The sequence below is a fragment of the Didymosphaeria variabile genome (genome assembly GCF_027946475.1).
Source record: "Didymosphaeria variabile strain IMI 356815 chromosome Unknown scaffold_2, whole genome shotgun sequence".
NCBI lineage: Eukaryota > Fungi > Ascomycota > Dothideomycetes > Pleosporales > Didymosphaeriaceae > Didymosphaeria > Didymosphaeria variabile.
Genome location: NW_026611621.1, coordinates 1437306 through 1461163, shown reverse-complemented (window position 1 = coordinate 1461163; position 23858 = coordinate 1437306). Strand labels below are relative to the sequence as shown.

The 23858-nt window shown below is 47.0% G+C and overlaps 6 protein-coding genes across 6 annotated transcripts; 3 read left to right on the top strand and 3 right to left on the bottom strand.

Annotated features, from left to right (window-relative positions):
• Positions 1-77: 77 nt before the first annotated feature.
• On the bottom strand, positions 78-2046 carry N0V89_002184 (uncharacterized protein; the record flags this gene model as incomplete). Its single annotated transcript, XM_056210994.1, has 4 exons — positions 78-727; positions 779-1020; positions 1600-1823; positions 1984-2046. The coding sequence occupies 4 exons, from the start codon at positions 2044-2046 to the stop codon at positions 78-80; spliced, it is 1179 nt and encodes a 392-aa protein (XP_056074467.1).
• A 638-nt stretch (positions 2047-2684) lies between these two features.
• On the bottom strand, positions 2685-4265 carry N0V89_002183 (uncharacterized protein; the record flags this gene model as incomplete). The annotated part of the gene is made up of 2 exons (XM_056210993.1): positions 2685-3782; positions 3843-4265. 2 exons carry the CDS (start codon positions 4263-4265, stop codon positions 2685-2687), a joined length of 1521 nt encoding a protein of 506 aa, XP_056074466.1.
• A 2196-nt stretch (positions 4266-6461) lies between these two features.
• N0V89_002182 (uncharacterized protein) lies at positions 6462-7361 on the bottom strand (the record flags this gene model as incomplete). The annotated part of the gene is made up of 1 exon (XM_056210992.1): positions 6462-7361. One exon carries the CDS (start codon positions 7359-7361, stop codon positions 6462-6464), a length of 900 nt encoding a protein of 299 aa, XP_056074465.1.
• Positions 7362-15273: 7912 nt separating this feature from the next.
• N0V89_002181 (uncharacterized protein) lies at positions 15274-16450 on the top strand (the record flags this gene model as incomplete). The annotated part of the gene is made up of 2 exons (XM_056210991.1): positions 15274-16103; positions 16153-16450. The coding sequence occupies 2 exons, from the start codon at positions 15274-15276 to the stop codon at positions 16448-16450; spliced, it is 1128 nt and encodes a 375-aa protein (XP_056074464.1).
• A 695-nt stretch (positions 16451-17145) lies between these two features.
• Positions 17146-18384, top strand: N0V89_002180 (uncharacterized protein; the record flags this gene model as incomplete). Its single annotated transcript, XM_056210990.1, has 1 exon — positions 17146-18384. One exon carries the CDS (start codon positions 17146-17148, stop codon positions 18382-18384), a length of 1239 nt encoding a protein of 412 aa, XP_056074463.1.
• A 681-nt stretch (positions 18385-19065) lies between these two features.
• On the top strand, positions 19066-22359 carry N0V89_002179 (uncharacterized protein; the record flags this gene model as incomplete). The annotated part of the gene is made up of 1 exon (XM_056210989.1): positions 19066-22359. The coding sequence occupies one exon, from the start codon at positions 19066-19068 to the stop codon at positions 22357-22359; it is 3294 nt and encodes a 1097-aa protein (XP_056074462.1).
• Positions 22360-23858: the final 1499 nt, after the last annotated feature.

Sequence of the window (23858 nt, the reverse complement as noted above, 5' to 3'; positions counted from 1 at the left end):
ACATACAACTAGGCGCGTCGTGCTCCAGAAACGAGCGCCCACAATGGAACGGCTTGTTCTGTCTCTCATCCTTTCTCTTAAATTTTTCCTTCCACTCGCACGTGTTCCATCTTCTCGTCAACTTCTTTGAGGCCCACTTCAGTCATTCCCGCTTTATGGTTCTTTCCATCGAAGACTTCAGCAATCTGCTCCAAGGTTCTGCCCTTAGTCTCCGGAAACAGTACGCAAATCACACCAAAGAGAACAACCAGAATGCAGCAGAAGACGATGTAATATTTCCATCCAATGGCGGTCATGGCAATGGGGTTGACGAACTGTCCGATGATAAGGCCGATGAAGGTGCATGAGAGAGATACTGAGACGCCTTTGCCTCGCAGCGAGTACGGGAAGATCTCTACCGGGTATGCCAGGAGCAAGGGCGACCATGCGATGTTATAGAAGAAGTAGTAGATGAAGATGACGGCGACCACAGCTCTGCCAGCATCCGCATCGTGGGATTTGATGAAGGTGCTCGTGAGGGCGGTCCAAATGGCATACGAAACTGCCATGCCTGCAACGGACGTGAGGAATAGGGGTCTTCGACCAGCGAGATCTACCATCATAGCACCAGCCCCGACGGCAGTAATCCAGTTGAATATTTGTAGCAGTCCGTTGATGAGAGCTTGATCCGCCGTCTCAGTGATACCAATTGAGTTAAGTACCAGTGTAAGATAGTACGAGACCACGCCTGTATTAAATCTGTCAGCAGACGCCTGCCTTTGGCCGACACATAACTCACCTGCACCATTCCACTGAGCGAAGAACCCGACGATGACAGCAATGAGAGTCCGCTTTCGGTTGGGTGCGCTTCGAACGAGGTCTATCCACGAAGTTTCTCCTTGGATCTCCGTCTCGATACGAATGTTTTCTTCGATTTCTTGCAGTTCGTATGCAACAAGAGGAGAGTCCTCGTCACCGGCGGCGTGATACTTTGCGAGGATCCTTCGAGCCTCGCCTTGCTTACCATGAGCGACGAGCCATCTAAGACGGTATGTCAGCGGCGTGTCACAAGGGACCCCTTTGTATACAACATACCTTGGAGATTCCGGCACGAACCAAACGAACGCTAGCTGTACGACGGGCAATGCTCCTTGCAAAAGGGACGGTATCCTCCAGCTCCATGTGCCTAAGGCACATATACATTAGTGTGAATTAAGTCAGGATGGATGGGTACCTCGTGCATCTTTCAGCTAAGCGAGAAAAGAACCTTTATTCTGCCAGACAGATACATCAAGTTCGTACCCAATGGTTCACTCACTTTTGATAGGGAACGTGCCGTAGGTAAACCACGCTGCGAGAATAGCGCCGAAATACTGTTCAATGTTAGGAATGATACTTGTGTATGACATGGTAGATCAGGCATGGATACGTACAAAAAAGGTATTGTAGGTAGCCGTAGCTTTTCCACGGTGCGTCGGGAAGGCCAATTCCGTGATTAGAATAGGCGACGGCTGCACCAAAAACGATGTGCCGAATCCCAGTATGCACCTCGCAGCGATGAACATGCCGACATTTTGACTAGAACCTTGGAGTGCCGCTCCGATGATGCATATGACCAACCCGATCGTTAAGGGGACCTTCCTGCCAAAGCGATCTGCCAGAAAGGTGCAGGGTAGGAGACCAATGACCTTTCCCACAGGATATATTGCATTCAAAAGTCCTAATATGGATGCGTTCGGACTGCCGAAGTATGCTCGCCATTGCTTGACGGTTTGTAAACCATTCATCATCGCGCCTAGCCAGAGTGAGTACGATGCGCGCTGGGGATAGAGCGCGTGTTCGACCTACCATCGAACCCGACCGAGGCAGAAGACAATACGGGAATCAACAACGTCGCATACAAAAGGACCAGATGTTTGGTCCGATACCATGGCTCTGGGTTTTGCGGCAATACCTGTTTGAGGTAAGCACTCAAGTAGGGCAATCAATGGAGAAGAGATGCACAGCAAGAAGCTCAGGCCCGACAGCCTGCTCAGCACCAGCCTTCTTTCGCGAGAGCAGACCCATGGCTGTGAGTAATTCGACTCAGATGGTACAAAGATCGAAAGATGAAGACAGGGGTGATGTGCGAACTGAAGACTTCGCGTTCTCTTATGTATTTCGTTCGAACAAGGTGGCGTAGGGATCTAGATGCTTGGAAAACATCCGTGTCTCTGCGCGCGGTCACTGCCTCCTGCATGTTCACGTGGCATCCCCAGCTTCCCACAGTTCTAGCTGTGGGGACTGTTCCTGGGGTAATTGCTCGGGACTCCTCCGAACTTCGACCTCGGTTACGGATGCATTCCGGCCGCCCAGGCTAGGACCTAGTCATTCACGGAGTTGCCAGGGTCGATCTGGTTCGGACCAATATTTGATTCACATTTGCGGTTCCCGATTATCTAAATCTCTTACTAGCTGCTTGATACTGTATGGGTGGTGGTCAAGATCCCAAGCTATATCTTCGACCACTGCGATTCATGTCCATCTCTTATCGCTCTGAATAATGCATGACCGAGCCTTGCATGTACACATCGATAATCAAAGAGTCAATGGACGTGCTTTCTCTAGGACGCGCCCTATTGATATATGCAGATATCCACGTGCGAGTATGACTACGGAAGTGGGAAGGGTCTTGTGAGCGAGACACGTGTTTGTACTTTGACCCTCTACGAAGCGGTCGGCGCAAGGGCCTCCCATTCCTTCACGCCAATACCTCCATACTGATTGCCACTTACAGACGCAGTTAATACTGCGCGAATCGATGCCGTAGTGATCTGTGTAAACTTGACCTCTGAAGGGTTATCCGTAACCGTCACCGGGTACGCACTCGAGTTCGCCACTACAGTCCATTGCCCCGCAGGATTCAAGTACTCAACCTTCCAGCTCGCAGGTGGAGGTACTCCAATGTTCGATCCTGCCGGCTGGTCAGCGAAGAAAGCCATGCGCACACCGTTCAGTGCGACCGCCCAGCTCCACGTGTAGATAAGAGTGTTCGTCTTTGGCGACGCATCGCCATCGTATGAGCACCAGTAGTCTGGCGGCAGCGGATTCGAAGGAATCTTGCCATCGTGCAAAGCCTCAACCCAGTACTGGATGGGTGTTGCGTTGACGGAGCTCGCCTTTGCTTTCGCGGCAAGGTTCCGTGTTGGAACAGGAGCGGTTACGGCGCGGCGAGTTTGCACAACCTTGTTGATACGCGGGGGCGATTGTGTGTCGAAATTGAGCTCATCCCACGCTACACTTCGGCGGAAGTGGCCGCTGTTGGTTGCATCGGCTGTGTGGTACACGAGGTACCACTTGCCCCTGTACTCCACTGCACCAGGGTGAGAAGTGGTCGAAGAGACGATGTCTAAGATGACGCCGCGGAATGTCCAGGGTCCGAGAGGGGAAGAGGCCGTTCCGTATGCTATGCACGCGTGGTACGATGTTGGAGTGCAGGGTGAATTTGCGCCGGCGTTATTTGCAGCGTAGAGCATGTAGTATGTTCCGGAGCGCTTCATGATCCAGGGCGCTTCAAAGAACCCTGTCAAATTGTTCACGGTAGTGACAGAGCCAACTGTAGTAGCCATATCGCTCGACAATTGGTACCCTCGGAGTGCACCGAATGTACCGTAGTAGATGTACACTTTGCCATCGTCGTCCACAAGTACGGTAGGATCAATGTTCTGAATGTCGTTTCCAGGCGAAGGAATTGATTGCGATAGGATAGGTCCTACAGGGTGTGCATCGGTAAAAGGTCCTAATGGGCTGCTTGACACTGCAACCTGGGTAGGATCAGCAAAGGTCATACATCTCTCCCTTGCTGGTTAATCACAAACACTTACACCAATTGCAAACTTGTCCGCATTGTTGGAGTTCGCTTCCGTAACTGGAGCGTAGAGATAGAACTTCCCATTGACGCCTTTCACAATCTGTGCTGCATATGCCGTGCCAGCAATAGCCCACTTGAAAATGCTCTGAGGAGTTGCGATCGCCGGATAGAGAGTCCATGAGCCGCCTGCTGGAGTTGCTGAAGTAGTACTAAAAATCTCCCATTCGTTCATCACAAAATTGTTCACGTTGGCGGCGGCTTGATCTCGTCCTGCTAGTATGTAAAGTGTGTCGTTTATGACTAATGGCGCTGGATCAGCAGAATAATAGGAGCCGTCTGCAAGGATAGGGTTTCCTGTGGACTGGAAAGTTGTTGCTGCGAGCGCACGCACGCTGGCCGAAGCCAAAATCCACGTGGACCGCGATGTGAACAGCATTTCGGAAGTGCTTGATCGCATGTAAGGCCTGCAATGTTAGTTCCGGAGGCATGTCATCTTTTTTCATTGTTTCGTTGTCTCGGACAAATGCGTCGATCAGTGGGTCAGTATAGAGTATAGGGACATGCTATTAGAGGTGTCATTGGGTCGATTATGCAGTCCACCAATGAGGAGAGGCGACGCTATCACTGCTAAGAAATACTATCTCAATATTAGGAGTGCCACGCGAAAGTAGATGGAGATGGTCAAGTGTAACACGAATAATTCCACTAATGGGTATAGGGCATGGAGTTGTTACGGTCGTGGTCTTTTTGAGACCGTTTCGAAATGAACTTGTGATGCAGATACAAATGCCTACCCGTGATAAGTCTCTCGTGTCCTGTTGCCGGTTACTATTCAAGTGCACTGACCTTGCATTGTCGGCTATCTCGTTAGCTGCCAGCGGAGCAGCACACAAGTATACCTATGCAGCATTGACAGCAACTCTCGCAACATAAAAGCCTCTTCCGCCCCTCCTGCTTGTTGGGCATTTTGCGCGGCCCAGTAGCCGAGACTGAAGATCTATAAGCTGGTGAACCAACTGGCTGTGGCTGTTGCGTCACAGGCTGCTGAAAATTCGGTTGCGGCGCTCCTTTTTCGTTCTCGGGTTGAAGGTACGCCTGTGGTGGCGGGTTCGGCCGGTACTCGTGTGGGTCGTAGGTTTCGGGTTTGGAGTAAAAGCCCATTATGTATGCCTAGTATTCAGTGTAGTAGAACTAGAACAAAGTATGGCTGTTGTAGGATAGGAAGATGTCTATTGCAAATGGTACCCTGCTCGGGGAATAAGCTTTGCTAAGGTTTCGCGGAACAAGCTTTTGTATGTACGCTTAGGAGCATGCTACCAATTATAGCATAAACTACTACCAAATACATACTACGCCATCATGCGTAGCTCTAGGAAGGTGGCTTTGAATCCGCCTCGAAACAAATATGGCTGGCAGATCGGTTATTGTGTCATCGCGCATGAGAAGAGGCATAGCTCACCAAATAACGGAAGACGCTGGCGATCTTTGAATTGTATTTGGCGGTCGCTGGTGCTGATACGCCGTGTTGGTGTTGGGGCCAAAAAGGCGCAGTCAGCAGTCCGTGACGTCATCGCCATTTTCGGTGCAAGAAAGCGCGAGGCAGAGGGGAAGTTGACTCCGGTCCACGGATCCCTAATGCCGTCCTTTGCATGTACATTTTGAGTACAATGTGAAGCCAATTTCGCCCATCTCTAGTAGTTTTTGATTAGTATTCACTCTAAGCCTTAGTGACGATGACAGGCAGACGTTGCTTCATTGGTCGTACTGAAAACAAGAGTAGTGATGGCGATTACGTATGTATTTTCCAAGCCTTGCTTTGGTGTGGCACAGCTCTCTAAACCTGCATGTACAGTATGTCCCACTTCACTAAATCTGCTATTGGGGTAGCTAAAGCAGCACTTCTATAGAACTAAAAGATCTCTTTTTAAATAGAATTTCTATACTTTAGACCTAAACTTACATATTACTTTCGCCTCCGTGACCTAGCAATTTTCTGACTCGTTAGTGCAGCTATGCGGAGTTATGTTCACTTGCAAGCTAACGAGCACCCTGTTGGTTATTCGCGGGCCTACTCACCGAGAAGACAGTCAGTGGTCGAAAAGATGAGAAGAAGGATCTCTTCACAAGGCCGTGTTGACGCTGATCTTGATCTTCAGGGGCGACAATTGTGTATGACATATATGAGGTTTGTTGACAGGGTACAGTGGCCGAAGACTAAATCTATTACTCCCGTCAATGTCAATCTGAGCGATACACTATTAATCTTCGATTTTAGGAACTCATTATACCCTCAGTCACCCTGGGATTTAATTAGAGCTTTAGCATAACATTCTACTAAACCTTTACATTGATGTCCAGAGAACTCGTATAGGTAAGGTTCCTTATCAAGATGTCTGAGTTTGCCCTTCAGCCACTACGGGACCTGTGGACGCGGCGACCAAGAACCCGTTAGCAGTCGCTGACTTCTGAGTGTAGACATGATGCGCATAGAACAGACCATGCATGACACTGGAGCTAGCTAAATTACGCAACCCTTTTCACACTGTACGCGTAGAAAGGGCCAGGACGTATCATCCCCTTCATGGCCGAAGGCGCAATACGTTAGCTCATCCCAAAGATTTCGTACCAACTTTCAAACTTTCCAGGGCCCCTCTCCCTGGACCTCCATCAGCCTATCCGCAGCATGAACCTCGAAGTCAACGTCTGTCTGTAACCCCAACTCTACCATCTTCGCCACCCGTGTCTGCACACCAGACGTACTCAGCAGCGATAATGCAGCCTTCCAATCCTCCGCCTGTTCTTCCACTGTTGGAAACCCTGCCCTCTCATTGATAATCCTCTTCGCCTCCACAATAGCATTCTTGTCAAAACTTGCCACTCTTCTCGCAAACGTATCAACGAAGTCTTCCAACTGCGCATCAGGAACCGCGCGATTAATCCAGCCATACGCAGCTGCAGTATCAGCGTCCAAGTCCTGCGCCCCAAGCACAATCTCTAGCGCCCTGCTCCTTCCAACGAGGCGCGGAAGCAGCGAGATACCACCACCGCCGGGAAGAGATCCGAGGCCGACTTCCAGCTGTCCAAAGACGGCTTTCTCCCTGCTGGCAAAACGTACATCCATTGCAGCAGCAAACTCAGCGCCGCCACCATGTGCGATGCCTCTCACTGCAGCAATGCTCAGTACAGGAAGGTTGGCCAGATGGGTGACATTCGACCACAGGCCATCCACAAGTTCGGAATCGACAGGTTTGAGCAAGTCGAAGTGTGCGATGTAGAAGTCTGGTACGCTGGAGTCGAACACGATGACCTTGACGGCGGGATCGGCAGCGAGGTCGGATATGAGATCGTAGAGGGCGGCGTACCAGGCGTTGGTCTGGATGTTGAAGGGTGGGAAGGAGAAAGTGGCGCGCCAGTAGGAAGGGCTGACCTTTGTCACTGTGATGGGGGTTGTAGTATTTGTATCGATGCTTAGGGCAAGGGAGAGCACCATGAGTGGGGTCGCGAGAAGGGAGAGGAAGACGGTGAGTTTCATCGTGAGCGGTGATTGCTAGGTGAAAGTCTCACAGTTGACCTGTTGGTGTTTGCATAGAAGAGCGACAGATGAAAGGGAAGTCGAGCTTGACGATAGAATATGTATACGTGAGGAACTCTTTTTCTAATAGGATTGGTGATCTAGACTGCCCGAGCCATTATTCCCAAAATACGGTGCTTTCAAGGCTTTCGTCAGCGCTCATCTTGAGAAATATGCGGCGTAGCCCCATTTGCTTTGGTTGTGCCCCCACAGCTTCCCTTGAAGCGGTGACTAGACGATCGTTGATATCGTTTCACGCATAAAGCCGCAACTTCCGAAGCGTCATATGGCCAAGGACGAACGAATTTCGGGCGCCGGCGTAATTGATGTGACAGCGTTTGGTAAGCACCCCATTGCCATGCCTAGTGTTGGATGAACTAAGCTAGCCGGTGCATGGCTTAGGTGAGCGAGGTTGGATTATTGGAGCCACTTCTCCACCTCAAAGCCGACTCTTCAAAAGGCACAAAGATGCACCATTGGCTTTGGCGTTCCATTGACATCTTTCCGCTTCAAGTAGTTTGCTCGCTGTTACAGACCTTGCGTAGACATCGCTTGGACCTCCGCGGGTGCAGAAACAGACACCTTCCAAAAGCAATGATTGAGAAAGCTGGACAGGAGATCGTAACAACGGACTTGTGAAAAGAGCGCGCAAAGTCTGCCTACCATAGTAACTTGCGTTTCTCGACCCACTACCTAGGATGACTCAAATAGATCACTTGCTGTGTAATTCATATTCCTAGTAGTGGAGGAGTGTGGTGTCGAGCGTGCACGAGAGCCCTGTAGGTATCAGTCTCTGAGAGTCGATTATCAGCGGTTCTTTCCTTGAGCGATGTTGATGTGGAAGGAAATATTGTGTCACAGGCTTTCCCAAAACCATGGTTGCGCCTTCTAAGTAGCGCAGGCTGTCCACGGGATCGGATTTAGCCCACGATGCGCAAGGCCTGAAAAGAGCCTCAATGGCATTCCTGCCGCGCCCGACGTTGTGGACGATAAGCTTTGGGGACAACCTTCCACGGCTGACCATCAACACCACGCCTAGGCCTGCCGTTCAGCACCCTTCACATGCACCAAGCACGTCCGCCCAAGCATTTACAGCCCCTTGTTCCGACGAGCTACACGAGCTGCGATCTCTCGCCGAGCTCACGCAAGGCCGGGTCGCGGTATACCCAGCACTGAAGATCTTGCCGCCCTTCCAGCCTTTCCAGTACCTCGCAGCGGATCATACGGCGGAAAAAGAAGTGGTGTGTCCAAAGTTGGTCAGGTACCAGACTGCTGAAGGAATGCGCGCAGTGGAAGAAGCAAGACGTTTTGAACGTGCTAATGAATCGGCGTCGGATGCATAAGGCAAGGTCGCATTGGCCGGTCTCTACCAGCACTGGTGGGCATAGTTTGCACCTCCCTCCCGAATCCACCGAATGGACGAAGAGGTGAAAATTTTGTGTCGCATAAACGGACGTTTGCACACTGCATTCGCGAAACCTGGAGTCGTGCTCAGGCCAAACACACTCTGCCTAACAGAGCGACTTCAGACAACGAAGCCACAGCAACGCTTCCATGCCTGGAGACCGCCAAGACTAGCTCACAAAGTCGAGTCCCATGAGATGAGATGGTGAGTCCGGTGTCCCTCAGGCGCTGGCGACGGCAGTGCAAGCTCAATTTCCTCGAGTCCGATCAGCGGCTGGTGTCTTGCTCTGCTCTGCGCTCGCGCGGACGCTATTCTGGGGTCGGCGGAGAGGATTGGGTGTCCGCGGGAGATGTTAAATCATACTTGACTTACTGTTAAATCATACTTAACCTGTAAGCACTAACCAAATACTTCTAGTAGCTAGTGTAGTGGCCTTAGCTACGTAATTTACGTGTAATATATATTCTATTAGCTATATATAATATAATATCGTCGCCCTACACCTCTTAGGGGTTTAGAGGTTAGTTCTATATGTAGAGGTTACTATATTTCTAGAACTATAAGGTAATTTATGTGCACAGGTGCGTATATTTCTAGGACCTTAAGCCTTACTACTACCTAACTTAATGCGCATAGATCTAATTAATTTAAGGTCCTTAGAGGTACATATTATTAATATAGCTAATTATCTTATAGAATATTAGTAAGACTATTACTACGTGTATAACTTGGTATTACTATATTCCTATGCTACGCGAGCCATGTAAGTAGGCATAAGGCTATATTTATAGCTTAATAACAACGTTATATTTTTAAACTTAGAGAACTAGATCCTTATGCGTATACTATATATAGTTATTTTATTAATAGCTTAATAGATAATAACGTTATTATTACGTTATTTTATTAGCGCGTTAAGTTAACTAATTATATGTATTTTACTTAGTATATATTATTTTAATTCTAATATATGGCACTATTTATTCTTCTCTATCCTATACCTTAACGCTAATATATAGTAATAATATTAATTTATCTCTAATTAAGTTACTATTATTACTAATAAATTTACTAAAGCTAGAAACCCTATTATTATTACTAGTACTATTACTAATGCCTCCCTATAGACGTTTTACCAAATATATATATATATATAGATTAGATAGTACGTATAGATTATATAAGGTTCTAGAAATATATATACCTACGTATGTATACCTATAAATAGGCCTAAATATATACTTATCTACGTACGTAACCCTACTAATAGTCCTAGAAATATACTTATTTATATATAAAATACTAACTTCTAAAGAATTAGAGCCGTTATTATAGAGCTTATACTTATTATATAATAATAATAGTAACCCTATTATCCCTAGTAACCTAAATTCTATATACTTAAGCGCGCTACTACTACCTATATAGTTATATAAATTAAGATATACTACTACTTAGGCCTAGGTTGCCTAGGGACTAGCCTATTACTACTTATATATAATAATAAAGATATAGAAAAACGCTAGTGTAGAAATATATAAGCTTCTTATATAGTATAAGTAGTTTAGTGTATAGAAAAAGCGAGGGATAAAGTAAGAGATAAAGTTAAAAAAGATAGGCTATAAGTATAGCTTCTATACCTACGCCTATAACCCGCGTAACCCTAATAGTAGATAGGAGATTTATTATAGGTAGATAGATAAATTTAATAAGTATAATTATATTCTAAAAGAGGACACTACTCTATTTATAGTAGCGTATAGGGTATAGTAGAAGGAGCTAGGTTTCTATAAGTATTTTATATTAAACTAGAATAATAGTATACTCCCTAATACTTCTATAAGGTTACTATATAATTAGTTTCTATACTCTCTTATATCCTTATAGGATATACGTAATTAATAGAACTAATTATTATAATTAGAAATTAGGCCTAAGGGTAAGGCGAACGCGCTTATATGTTTACTAGTAGCTAGTAGGTATTATATAAAGGTTAAGCTATCTATACGTAATAAGATTAAGTATATTATATAGATTAACCTAGCAGCGCTAACTATCTTTAAGAAGGCACCTTAGGTTTTAGTACTTAACTATATATTTAAAATAAATTACTATAACTAACCTCTTCTATAAATCGTGGCCCTAACTAGTAATAATATAATACTTATACTAAGGTAGGTCCTCCTTAATATATAGAACTAGGAGGCCTTTAAGTAGTACTTTACTACTATTAAGAAAGTTCTTAAGGAGGAGCTAGTGTTAAGAGAACTTAAAATATAGTCCCTAAAATATATATATCTATAGACGTAAACGCCTCTATAGTTCTAGAAATATACCTATCTATATATACTAGGTAGGTATGCGTAGATAGGTGTATTTCTAGGACTAAACCTATTATTATATGCGTAGATAGGTGTATTTCTAGTACTTTCTAATATTATTAGGTAATTATTATTAATTAAGAGTAAGTATGCCTAAACACTATATTAAGGTTATTCTAACCTAATTACCCTAGCAACCTCCTACTTAATCTAGATAATGTATTATTCTAGAATAATATTAATAACGCCGCCGTATTTAATACCCTTAGGTTAGAGTTTAGAGGTGTAAATATTCTTATCTATAGATAGCACCTAAATAAGGATATAATAGCCTACGCCTATATAAAGTGCCTAGAACTTAGTAGATAATTAAATAAGGATAAAGAGGTAGAGGATACTAAGGATATAAAGCTCTTCTAGCACTACTAGTAATAGCTATTAATATTAGAGATAGAGGAAGACTTTAAGTATATATATAACTAGATCTATTCTATATTACCTAAAATAGTAAGCTATCTTAAGCGTATATAGTAGCTATATAAAGAGAAGATTATCTCCTACTAGACGTTATAATTTACCTCCTTTAGTATACTTACTATGTCTATTATTAAAGGCGCCTATGTAATAATTAAGTGCTAGCTAGGTTATAGTAAGTTAGATATCTATACTCTATTTACTTACATAAATTAATTCTAGAAGTACTACGTTAATAAAGTTAAGCTACGTAATATAGAGAGCTTATATAGAATTACTAGTTATACCTATAATAATCTATTATACTAATAGGTTACTAGCGTCGTCTATTTATACGCCCTATAAGAGTTTAGTTAGAACATTTCTAAGGTATAGAAACTACTTACTAAGTAAGACCTATAAAAAATAATTCCACCCTATAAGAAGTAATATATATAAGAGTATAGCTGGCCATACTATTACTAGTGTATTAAACTACTTAAGGGGGGTAATAGCGCCTTTATACTAGTCTTAGAGTTTTACTAATATTAGATGTATAATTATATAAAGGCTAGACGCTAGATAATAAGGCGCTATATTAAGCCTATAATAAAGCTTTAAAAGTATAATAGGTAGAAGGTAAAGGACTCTATTACTAGCACTTAATAATAGGCCTTAATATATAAGCGCCTAGAGGCCTAGTTAGTAGTATCTAACGTAAGGATAATAGCTTCTTAATTACCTATTAGAATACTAGCGTTAACAGCACTACTAGTAATTAGAGTAAAATAAGTATTATTAAATATATAGACCTCTTATAGGAAGAACTCTTAAATAACCTATAAGTAAGTTATAGAGCCTCTACTATAACCTCTAGCCATTCTACTACTATTAAGCTATATATATAGCGCCTATTCTATAGTGCTAGGGTAGCCTAGCACTACTAGTAATATCTATTTTACTAGTGTGCCATATATTTAGGTTTTTAATAATATATATAATATAGCTCCTTATATACCTATAAACTAATTTTACCTATTAGTAGAATATACTACTCCACTAATATTATTTTAGCCCCTAAGAGTTTAATAGAAGTATATCTATAGTAAATAACCTAAGGACTTCTATCCTTATTAACTCCTAAGGTCCTAGGGTTACGCTACCTACTTATATTATAATAAATAAGTAGAATTAGTCCTAGAAATACCTCTATCTATATATGCATAGTTCTAGAAATAGAGTAATCTACGTATAGTAAGGAAACTATATATAGATTACTCTATTTCTAGAACTACTTCTACTTTCTTATTAAGGTCCTAGAAATACACCTATCTACGTACGTTATTACAAAGTATAATATATATAGATAGGTGTATTTCTAGAACCTTATTTATTTTAACTTAGTGCTCCTATCTTATATAAGATTACTATAGTAACCTACTTATAGTTATTATATATATATAGTAAAATACACTCTATAGTTAATAACCTATAGCTATATTATAAGTCTTACACACTATATTATTATTATTAGTTACTTCCTAGGTAAGCGCCTACTTATTTAATAATAAGCTCCTTACCCTTATAGTGCCCTTACGCTCTCCTATGCCTACGCCTATGCCTACGCTAGAGCCTACGCCTACGCTAGAGCTAGAGCTAGAACTAGAACTAGAGCTAGAGCCTGAGCCTGAGCCTGAGCTAGAGAGTGAGCTCTCTAAGCTTAATAATAAGGAGCTTTCTACCCTTACTAATTATAAGTTCCCTATCCTACTCTAGTCCTAGAAATAGGTTAGTCTGCGTATACGACTCTAGACTCTAGGCCTAGTAATATTATAATCTATGTATATTATTCTATATTTAGTCCTAGAAATATAGCTATCTACGTATATTATTCTATATTTAGTCCTAGAAATATAGCTATCTACGTATATTATTCTAGATTTAGTCCTAGAAATATAGTTATCTATACATATTATCCTAGATTTAGTCCTAGAAATATAGTTATCTATGCTTATTACTCTAGACTAAGTCCTAGAAATATAGCTATCTACGTATATTATATAGATATTTACTAATATATTTATAGCTCTAGTAGTAGTAGTTATACTATACTAGTGCCTATACCCTTACCTATACTTACCCCTACCTACCCTCTATCCTGCCCGCCTACTACCTAAGAAGAAGGGTAAGAAGAAGAAGGCGCCTATATACCCCCTAGAGAAGAAGTAGGAGGATAACTTTAAAAGCTTATCTCTCTATATAAACCCCCTAGATATAGGTAAGGTCTAGTATATAGTAGACTAGAGTTAGCTCTCTAAGAGCACTTATCTACGCTATACCTACGCTAAGCTTATTACTAGGGATAAGTATAGTATAGAGGCTAAGAATCTATATAATACTTACTATAAAAGTAGCACCTCTGCTACTACCACTACTAGGCGCTTATAATAGGTTATTATAACCTATTATATATACTAATAGGAAGTAATTCCCTAAGGTTATAAGGTAGGTTTTTAGTGTATAGCGTATTAGCTAAGTAGTAAATAGTGTACGTGTTCTAGTAATACCTATATAGAGTTAAGGAAGGAGAAGGAGAAGAAGAAGGGTATATACTATAGCTATAAGGCTAATACTAAGGAGTAGGCTACTACTGCTCTTAAGTAGTATAATACTCTATAGCATAAGCGCTAGGCGAAGAAGAAGGAGGCCTATAAGTAGTTATATTAATTAAATATATATTATATATAACCTATAGCCTTAACACTTAATTCTATAGTAACCTAAATAATAATAATAATAATATATAATACTAATTTATCTCCTCTAGAATAATTAGCTATATTAAGAATATACACCTCTAAGGACCTTAAATTAATTAGATTTACATATATTAAGTTAGGTAGTAGTAAGGCTTAAGGTCCTAGAAATACACACACCTACGCGCATAAGAAGTAGTTCTAGAAATATAGTAAACTCTACGCACTAAGCCTCCAAACCTCTAATAATAATAGGGCGACGATACTGTATTATATATAGCTATTAGAATGTATTTTATACGCAAATTACGGAGCTAAGGTCACTATGTGGGCTGCTAGTATGACTAGGCCTAGTGCTTACAGGTCGAGTATGATTTAATAGTAAGTCGAGTATGATTTAACACCTCCCGGTGTCCGCATGGAGATGCTTGCCTAGCGTTTCAGGTACAAAAGCTTGTTTCCTTTATCGCATCCCGGCGGCCCGTACCTGCAGTTCGCCTGTCTGTTGTGCAGGCGCCTACCACCGTTGCGAAGCGTCTCTCCAACTCGACAATGGCTCTCCAAACGCGCGCTGGCGAGCCGAATTGTGCGTGCACTGGATAAGACGGCGTTTGCAGGCCCACAACGACTGTGCAGCGTTTATGCCGCCAACGATCGGCGCTGCTAAGGGCAGATTGGCCAATGGCCGCCGTGACACGAGCCAAGCTGGGAATGCCCCCTTACAATCTGCACTCCGTGCACGCCTTTCGCTTGGGCGGCGCATTTCAAAACCAAGACTTGCGCTCCTCGGGCTCTTTCCCTCCTCTTCGCAGCATCAGTCACTCATTCACCACTACTAATCCAGTCATTCCTTGCAGACCACACAATACGGTGCGTCTGGCAACGCCCGCACACTCCTTCCAGCTTCATTTCCCGTCCATATTCCTTTTAACAACAACATGTACTCGTTCGCCCTGTCCGCTGCGGCGCTCCTCGCGAGCAGCTTGCTCCCCACCGCGTTGGCCCAAACCAGCACCACATGTAACCCTCTGAGTGAGAAGAACTGCCCTGACATGGCTGCGCTCGGCGGCAATTCCACCTTTGACTTCAGCAAGACCTGGAATCCGGATGTCTGGGTTCAGAAGAACCAAGGAACGGTGGAACACACGGACAACTACACCGCTTTCACCGTGCAGTACCAGGGTGATTCGCCGACTATCCTATCGTCCTTCTACATCTTCTTCGGCCGCGTCGAGATCGTCATGAAGGCTGCGCCAGGACAAGGTATCGTATCCAGCGCCATCTTGCAGTCCGAGTGCTTGGACGAGATCGACTGGGAGTTCCTAGGCACAAACACCACACATGCCCTCACCAACTACTTCGGCAAGGGCAACACGACCGATTATACGCGCGGCAAGGACTTCAAGATGAAGAGCGCACCTCAAGACGACTACCACAACTACACTATTGACTGGACCAAGGAGCGCATCCAGTGGTATATTGACGACGAAATGGTCCGCGAACTCAAGTACGAGGACGCACTCGGCGGCAAGAACTATCCCCAGACTCCGATGAACGTTCGCTTGGGTGCCTGGTCAGGCGGTGACGTCGATAACAACAACAAGTACACCGTTGACTGGGCTGGTGGTCCCACAGACTTCTCAAAAGCACCTTTCACCATGACTGTACAAACTGTCTACGTCCAGGACTACACTACTGCCAAGGAGTACAACTGGGATAACATGGACTCCTCTGGTGACTGGGAGAAAGTCGGTGTCGTCAAACTAGCGTACGTCAACACCAATGCATGGCGGGTAGACAGCAGCTAATCGAAGCAGGGACAACGAGAAGTCCACTACTATGGAAGAGATTGAGAAGCCGCACGGTGTCACGAACCGCTGGAGCGCGCTCTCGAAAACTGCCAAGATCGCCATCATTGCCTCCGTTGCCGGTGCTGTCGCCATCATTGCTGCCATCATCCTCTTCTGCTGCATCAAGCAGCGCCGTGCTGGTCGCAAAGAATATGCTGCGTACCAAGCTAACGTCGACAAAGAGGCCGTCGACCTCATCCAGCACAGGCAGGACTGGCAAGCCTCGCATACCGCTTCCCGTATGAGCAAATATACGCGCATATAGACTTTTGTCGATTGTCGAAGAAACAACTTTTTATTTGATGGGAAGAGGGGCAAAGATAGACCCATGCGACAAAATTGCCCGAGGTGTCCGTCCCAAGGATGGACCCTGCGTCATACTGCAGGGGAGACATCATTATAGCAGAAAGTGATAGCGAAGGTGTTGGTTGGCATCTGAATAGCTTGCTTGATTCTGGTTCACGTCCGTTCATGACACTTAGAGAGATACCCTCGTGATTTGAGGTTAGGGTGGTAGTATATTTCCTTTAATCCGCGCATGGCTTGACGCCGCGCCTTGGAGCATGGATGTAGTTAGGCTATCACTATAGAGCAATATTCAACAAGTTATAACAAAGTTACTATAGTATATTCAAGGTTTCTATGCTTGGTGATGATCGACAGGTATGAGGAAGGATAATGCCGTCGGGCATTGTGGCGCAGGTGGCTCGGCGCGGCTGCCGAATGTGGGACAACGTCACTGCCTGGTCGGCGGTCCCACTGCACTTCAACCTTCATTCAACGTCTGTTTTACTGCGCGCGGAGAGCGAATGTGAACTGAGTGCTTCTCTGCTCGGCCCACAGCTTATTATTACCCAACATAGAATGCAGCTTGAGCTCCTCAGCTTATTCATAAATCCGCAATCCTTTATCCCACCTTGAGCTATTTCAACCGAACGAAACACCACCGTTACCCCCACCATGCACAGCGTGGCAGGCAAATCGCTCGATGCCGACCGTAATCACGAGACCGTCGACATTGACACGCCCATGGGTGACTCAGAAAGCGATGACGAGATCTTTGAGGATGCTATGCCGCAACACACCGAGGTGAACGAGATACTTGCCGACGTCCACGATATCTCTATCGATGTCGACGCAAATAGGCCTCACGCCCAGAGCTTCAACTATACCGACGATCTTCCCACCCCGCCAGAGTCATCCTTCGCGCCTTCGGTCCAGACCGCGCCCTCGGTGCATAACGCGACGCCGCTACCACGAGCACGTAACCACCCGCTGCCTTCGGGCGGCCAGAAAGAGGCGTCGTTGATATTCTATCTTGACCGGGCGCTAGAAAATGTGGGGAAGAGAGCTACGAACAAGCATGTAAAAGAGCTCTTACCGGGCGAAGTGGCTGGGTATAAGAGCATCGCGGAGGTCGTGAAGGATCTGGATCCGCTTGTTGATGTGGTCTGGGTTAGCAGCACGCCTACACTCCAGCTTCCGTATCTTATCAGCATCACCGTTGCAGCTATCAACTGCGTACCTATGTTCCCACCTTTGCCCCGCATCACACTCAATTTCCTCTCGAAGCTCGATACCGCGTTCGCTGCGCTCATCAGCGGCACCAATCCTGACACCAGTGAACCGCTTCCTGGGTTCAAAAACAACCGCGGTATTTCCACGACCGATAAAGTTCGCGTGAAAGGCATCGTTGAGCGCGCTAGAGCCACCGTCACAAAGCATCTCGTGGGAGAAGAAGACGAAGCGTCACCGGAGATCAACAGAACAGCAGACAACGCGAGCAACAAGGACGAGGGGTTCGTCAAATTCGAAGGGTTCGACAATTCCGATGATAGCGATGATGAGGAAGAAGCCCACAAGAGAGACGAAAGGGAAGTCGGACACGTGTTTGAGAAGACGATTGGGGAGCTAGGGGATTTACTGGGAGGCGATCCCATTGGGATCGTCACGGATGAGGAGCAGGACATGAGGAGGCAGTTTGAGGAGGAAGCTGCAGCCATGAAAGAGAGGGCTGCGTTCGAGGCGGAGGATCAGGGGGTGATGGAATTTGAGGACGAAGAGGAAGCGATGAATGAGCAGCGGAAGCATGTGGAGGATGGAAAGAAAGAGTTCGAGGACGAGGCGAAGTGGTCAGGAGATGGGCACGAGTTTCAAGCACACAGTGCATATGCGGAGAAACGCAAACGAGAGGAGTGATCTGTCCACGTAGGTTTGAAAATCTTTCCACTTTCATTCTAATGCCTTGCGTTGTGCATCTGTTTTCTCACCGTACCGAGAAGGGGCGGTGTTAACGGATCATGATGTTGAACCGTATGCTTGAGTCCGGATGGCTGACCGTGTGAAGCTTGTTTGATGGGATGGCAATTAGCATGAAGCTCCAAGCAATCTTCGAGGCTCCAAACTATGATCATAGACACTTCGTGACCAAGATAGCTCGCGTGTTGAGCACAGTACTCGGCCGCCGTCGGGTTTTGTACATCTTCACCACTACCTCGCACTCCTGATACACGTTACGGTGGCCTAGGATTCGGTAAGCACTTCGCATAGTCTACCTTCGTAATATGTACTTCGTTCAATCGCGGTAGCATACCATGGCGGAGGGGACGGCTGCCGCCGGACTTTCCACTGCTGGTCGCTCCTTCCAAAAGAGAACGCACGATGTTTGACGTCATGCTCCCACACGCTTTTCGTCGGCGACGCGTTAGTAACACGCGATCTCGCTCATGCGTCGCACCTTCTACCCACATGCACACGTCTTGTCTTCTCGCAGCCACTATGCTACCCGTCCTCCGGTAATACGGGTCAGTCACTCACGGCCGGGTCGTGTGTCATTTCTTACTGCACTTGGTCAAACGCCCACGCAAACACTTGTCCGCCATGCCGTCTCTTTATGGCGCGGGCGTGCGCATGCACCTCGCAACACATTCGCTTGCATCTACCCTCACCGAACAGGTTCAATTGAAGAAGGGCTTTGACGCGGCTGCCAGAGCCGAACACGCAGAGAAAGCACTTAGAGAGAGTGAGCGTTCACTGCTGCCCGAAGAACGGGTCCCATTCCCGGGAGATGAAGGCGAATTCGCGGTTAATTGGCTCGGTCGCACGCCGTTCTTGCAAGCTGTTGTGAACCAGCCTTCGGAGAAGTCGCAGCAGCTCGAGGATCTGAAGCAGAAGCTTGCTTTGAGCAGTGTTTATGCAGCCTATCCGGGCAACAGAAGCTCTTTGGAGGGAATCGCCACGAGGAGTGGACGGTTTCTGTCTTTCGATGATGCCGAGGGTAAGAAGAGCAGCCAAATCGGACCACTGCCAACACATGGCTTGCCAATGGCACGTTCGCCATACAGTTCTTTGCCAAACAACCAACAAGAACCTAAGGCGCTCGTCCTCCATGTCATGCTTACCGACAAAACCTTCTTCCACGACCCGCTGGACAAACGCCCACAGCACCTCAAGATCGATGTTCTTTTCAATGGCCAACTGTCAAGCTCTGTACTTATACACACAGGCGATATCCGGAGCGGCGCCAAGTCACTCAATCAGATTTTTGCGGGAACACGCATTGATTACATGGCGGAGCGACCATGGATTCTTCACCCATCTCAGTCAGACATTGACTCTGGATGCTCTTCACCAAGTTCGACCGGAAACGATGCGCACGATCGTTGGGCAGAGATCTGCAAAGCCTTGATGAACGAAGCCGATCAACGTGGAGTTAATGTGGATGGTGAGAGGCCACCAACGGCGGCATACTTTCGAGACCTCGCAAGCATGCAGATGCCGGACATGATCAAAGACATGCAAAGGTCCGGTGGAAGGAGGTTTGGTGTGATTGATATGATCATCACGGTCGGGACTGGCAAGAAAACCATGAACAATGTGGTGTATCTGAAGGCACCAACGCGGTTGGCTGATGATCAGTTCTGTTACGAAGTGAAAGAGGGTCGTGAGTTGACACCAGCTGGCGTAAATAAGCCTGGCCCACGTACGTTCAACACCGATGAGCAAGGTGCCGAGGGTAATTCAGACTTTGAGTCTTCTGTATTGGCACAAGATACTATTTTCCACGGCCGACCAGACCTTCCCAGCCAGGGAATTCCGCTCCTGCCACCACAACCAGCTCTACCATGGAACAACCCCTTCACCGGCTCTCTAATCCCATCGCGGGCATCGTTGGGGCCCTTGACGTCTTCCGTTGAGCAGCCTCTGTCTCAATCAGATGCGGAGGAGCCGCCCCAGAAACGAGGCCGCTTCCCAACTTCAAGCAATGACGAGCACAAGATCATGGAGACAAGCGGATCAAAGTCGCCTCCGCGAAGGCCATATCCCTCTGCTCATGGCCCATCGATTCCTCCGGCAAGATCTTTTCCGCTCTCAGTACCAGACACTGCATTCAATGTGAATCAATATGACAACTTCGAACATGCGAATCCGTATCAACTGCCCTACACCGGCATGATGACTGGCCTAGACTTTGCATCCTTCGATGGTCCAATATCTTCGCCTCTTCGGATTGCCTCTGGCGGCCAGCTCACGCTCCCCTCATTCGTACCAACTCCTGAAGAAGTCATCCCAAGCCCGGCGGCCACCAGCACCTTTTCCAGTCCATATTCGCAACCAAGCGCACCGTTCAGTCATGGATATGGAGTTGTATTCTCTTCGGATAACTCGACCCCGTACAATTCAGTAGGGACCTCCATGGGCTACGGCATCCCGAATGCGGGCCACTTGCTGAATTCAAGCCTTCCTCCCGGCTATGTTTTGCAAGGACCGACTCATTCTGCTCTGTCGCCGCTTGGAGCTGCATCTCGTTCATTCAGCCCATATGCTTCTGTTCCGTATATGCCACCGCTCAGAAGGCCTTCGAACGGTCCACCGCCCCCAATGGGACTCTTTAAGGTGACCGAAAAGCCCAAGAAAGAACAGCAGGCGAATTCTCCTGCATCAGCTTCCAATCTCTCCGGTTCAGGCACTTTAGTGGTCCGTCTGGTGATCCGCATGGGTGGAAGGGTCATTGTTTCCCATCATTTCAAGATACCTCGACAGCTTCCTGCGAAAACAGCCCTCAACAAGAACACATCGGTTGGCCCTGTGCCTCCTGCTAAGGTTCGAAAAGAGTCTCCTGACTTGGCAGAATGGACGGAGCAAGCTATTGTGCAGTGTCGTGGAGCAACTGGAGCAACTGGGACTTCGGATAGTCCGCCGAACACGTCACTGATTGATGTTGCCAACCTTCAGACAACTACGAGCCTGGACAGGAACAAGAGGGACTCTTTCCACGATGGTCTGGCCAGGGTCGAAGTCCCGGACCCGAAGCACAAAACCTCAGCTCCAACAGCGAAAGAATCCGAAATTATCGCCAATACCGTAGCGGTAGAAACTTCAGGCCTTACCAATATTCTTTCTGGATCAGACACATACGCTCAAATGCATAATACAGCTAACACTGGCATCCTCGGCGTGCAAGGCCCCAAAGCGAATCTTTTCGTCTTTGACAACCCCGAGGAGCTTCTCAGGAAGAAGAAGTCGAAGGCTCAGGCTGGATCCCGATCCGTATCACCGTTCAAGGTAGACACGCCATTAAACGAGGCAACTGATGGATCCGCGAAGGGTACAGAGCCTCACAAGCATGCTGTAGAGTCTAAAGATGTGGAGACTGGATCGAGCTCTCCGTTGTCCGAGCTGTCTCAATCACCTCAATTGTCTTTCACAGCTGACATGCCTCCTAAAACCGGCACAAATGCGGAGGCCAGCCTGCCAGTATTGCAACTGCCGAATACTCCAGCAGTGCCCACTATATCGGAGCCCACTGTCACACGAAGTGCCTCATTTCGCATTCCATTGCCCGCAAGCGTACCCCAGGCACCTCCCGTACCCTCAATGCTCCCTTCTTCCCCCATCCCGATCGCTTCTCCCGAAGGAGCTGCTCTCAAGCGGAAGCGCGCACCCGAGCGAACACCCAAGCGCGCTTCCGCAGGCACATACGTCAAGCAGCCGCGCAGTCCCGACCGCCTGGATGCGAAGGACAATCCGCCGCTCAACAGGGACTGCGTGATCCAGTATGCGGTCAGCGAGCGTAAGGGCGGCGCACTAAGGCAGGTGAAGAGTGAGAGGAGAGGCGTGTTCAAGGAGGACAGTGTGGTGGTAGGATGTAGGTTTTTCGTGGGTGGGTGTTGAGGAGAAAGGGTAAGGCAACAATGAGCCCTGATTGTGAGGTGAAGTGCTGCATATGTGAGGGTTCTGGGGAACGTTGCTCTTCGATTGTGTGAGCACTGCAAAAGGTTCAATCTGGGGTAATGTAAAGGAAAAACGTGCCGATAGGACGTGCGGGGGAAAAGCAAATGAAGTTGGTGACATGAGTCGCCCAAGCAGACGGATGAAATGAAAAAATAAGTTCTCAGTATACCATCTTCTTCGACATTTTGTAGAAGGACTTTGAAATACCCGACCCGGGTACTACAAGGTCTAGCCTTATGAAACGCAGGGCACAAAGCCCAGGTCCGTTTCATACACAAACAGACGAGCGACGAGGTAAGGCCCTGGAGTAGGGGGCCATTATCGTAAAGTCTCCGACCCACTTATACGTCAGCAAAGGCAAGCTCCTGCCAACATTCACTTTAATCTCTAATGATATCAGGGGCGAGAAAGACTAGATTAGAAGGAATCTTGATGAGAAGACCAAGCACTGCGGTCCAGCATCCTCGCTAATAGTATCCCGCACGATGTTTTTAAATCCTCATTTGGGGTCCAAAAACCGAAAGGGTTAGCGACGCTTCCAGCCTATCAAATTACTTCATTCGGCATGGATCGACCGTGGACCGTGGGATTTATAATGCCGCGGCGCGATCCTTGAGCTGTCGCTGCGACCCACGCCTGTGTTTGCCCTCGATAAGGCGCGATCATGGCAGTCCGGCAGCCAACAGCGACAATTGCGCTGTCGACGACCTTCACGGCTCCGTCGTCATGCGCTGCCACACACAACATCGACATTCTGCCATCGCCGGGATATCTGATCTATTGGAACGAGCCGTTTCCCGCTCCCAACATTACAGCAAGTGACTGTTACCCCAAAGAATTCCTCAAGAGCTACACCGCAGTCTCGCCGAGCGTGCAGCGCGCACTAGGAAGCTCAATAGTACCCGCCATGAGCCCGCTGATCTGTCCCGAGAACTGGTGCACTGCATTTGCGGCAGCGAGTAATTACATTGCGTGCTGTCCTTCGTAAGTCCTACCATACTTCACGTCCATGGATCCATCCACATGACTCCCGTGATCCACAAGACTAGAGTCTAACCCAAATTCTGCCGCAGTGGTTACAAATTCGACTCAACAACGACTACTTTGGCAGTTGCGTCACGCCCTGCGTACGGCGGGATATGCTACTCCGACATCCCCCTCTCGCAGAGCGAGACGGCCGTCGTGTACAACTCGGACGGCTCGAGCGCGCAGCAGATGTGGTCGCCAAGCACGAGCGGCGCGCAGGCGTATGCGCATCTGATCGATGGGTGGGCGCCGTCTAGCGCTACGGTAGGATGTGCGGTGCGCTCGTCTTTTTCGTCCTCGAGTTTCAAGGCAACGCCGGCTGCTAGCGGTAGTAGTTCTGCGGGATCTGAGGGGAGCGGGAGTGGAACGACGTCTTCAGCGACCTCGAGAAAAAAGGAAAAAAAGAAGGTTTC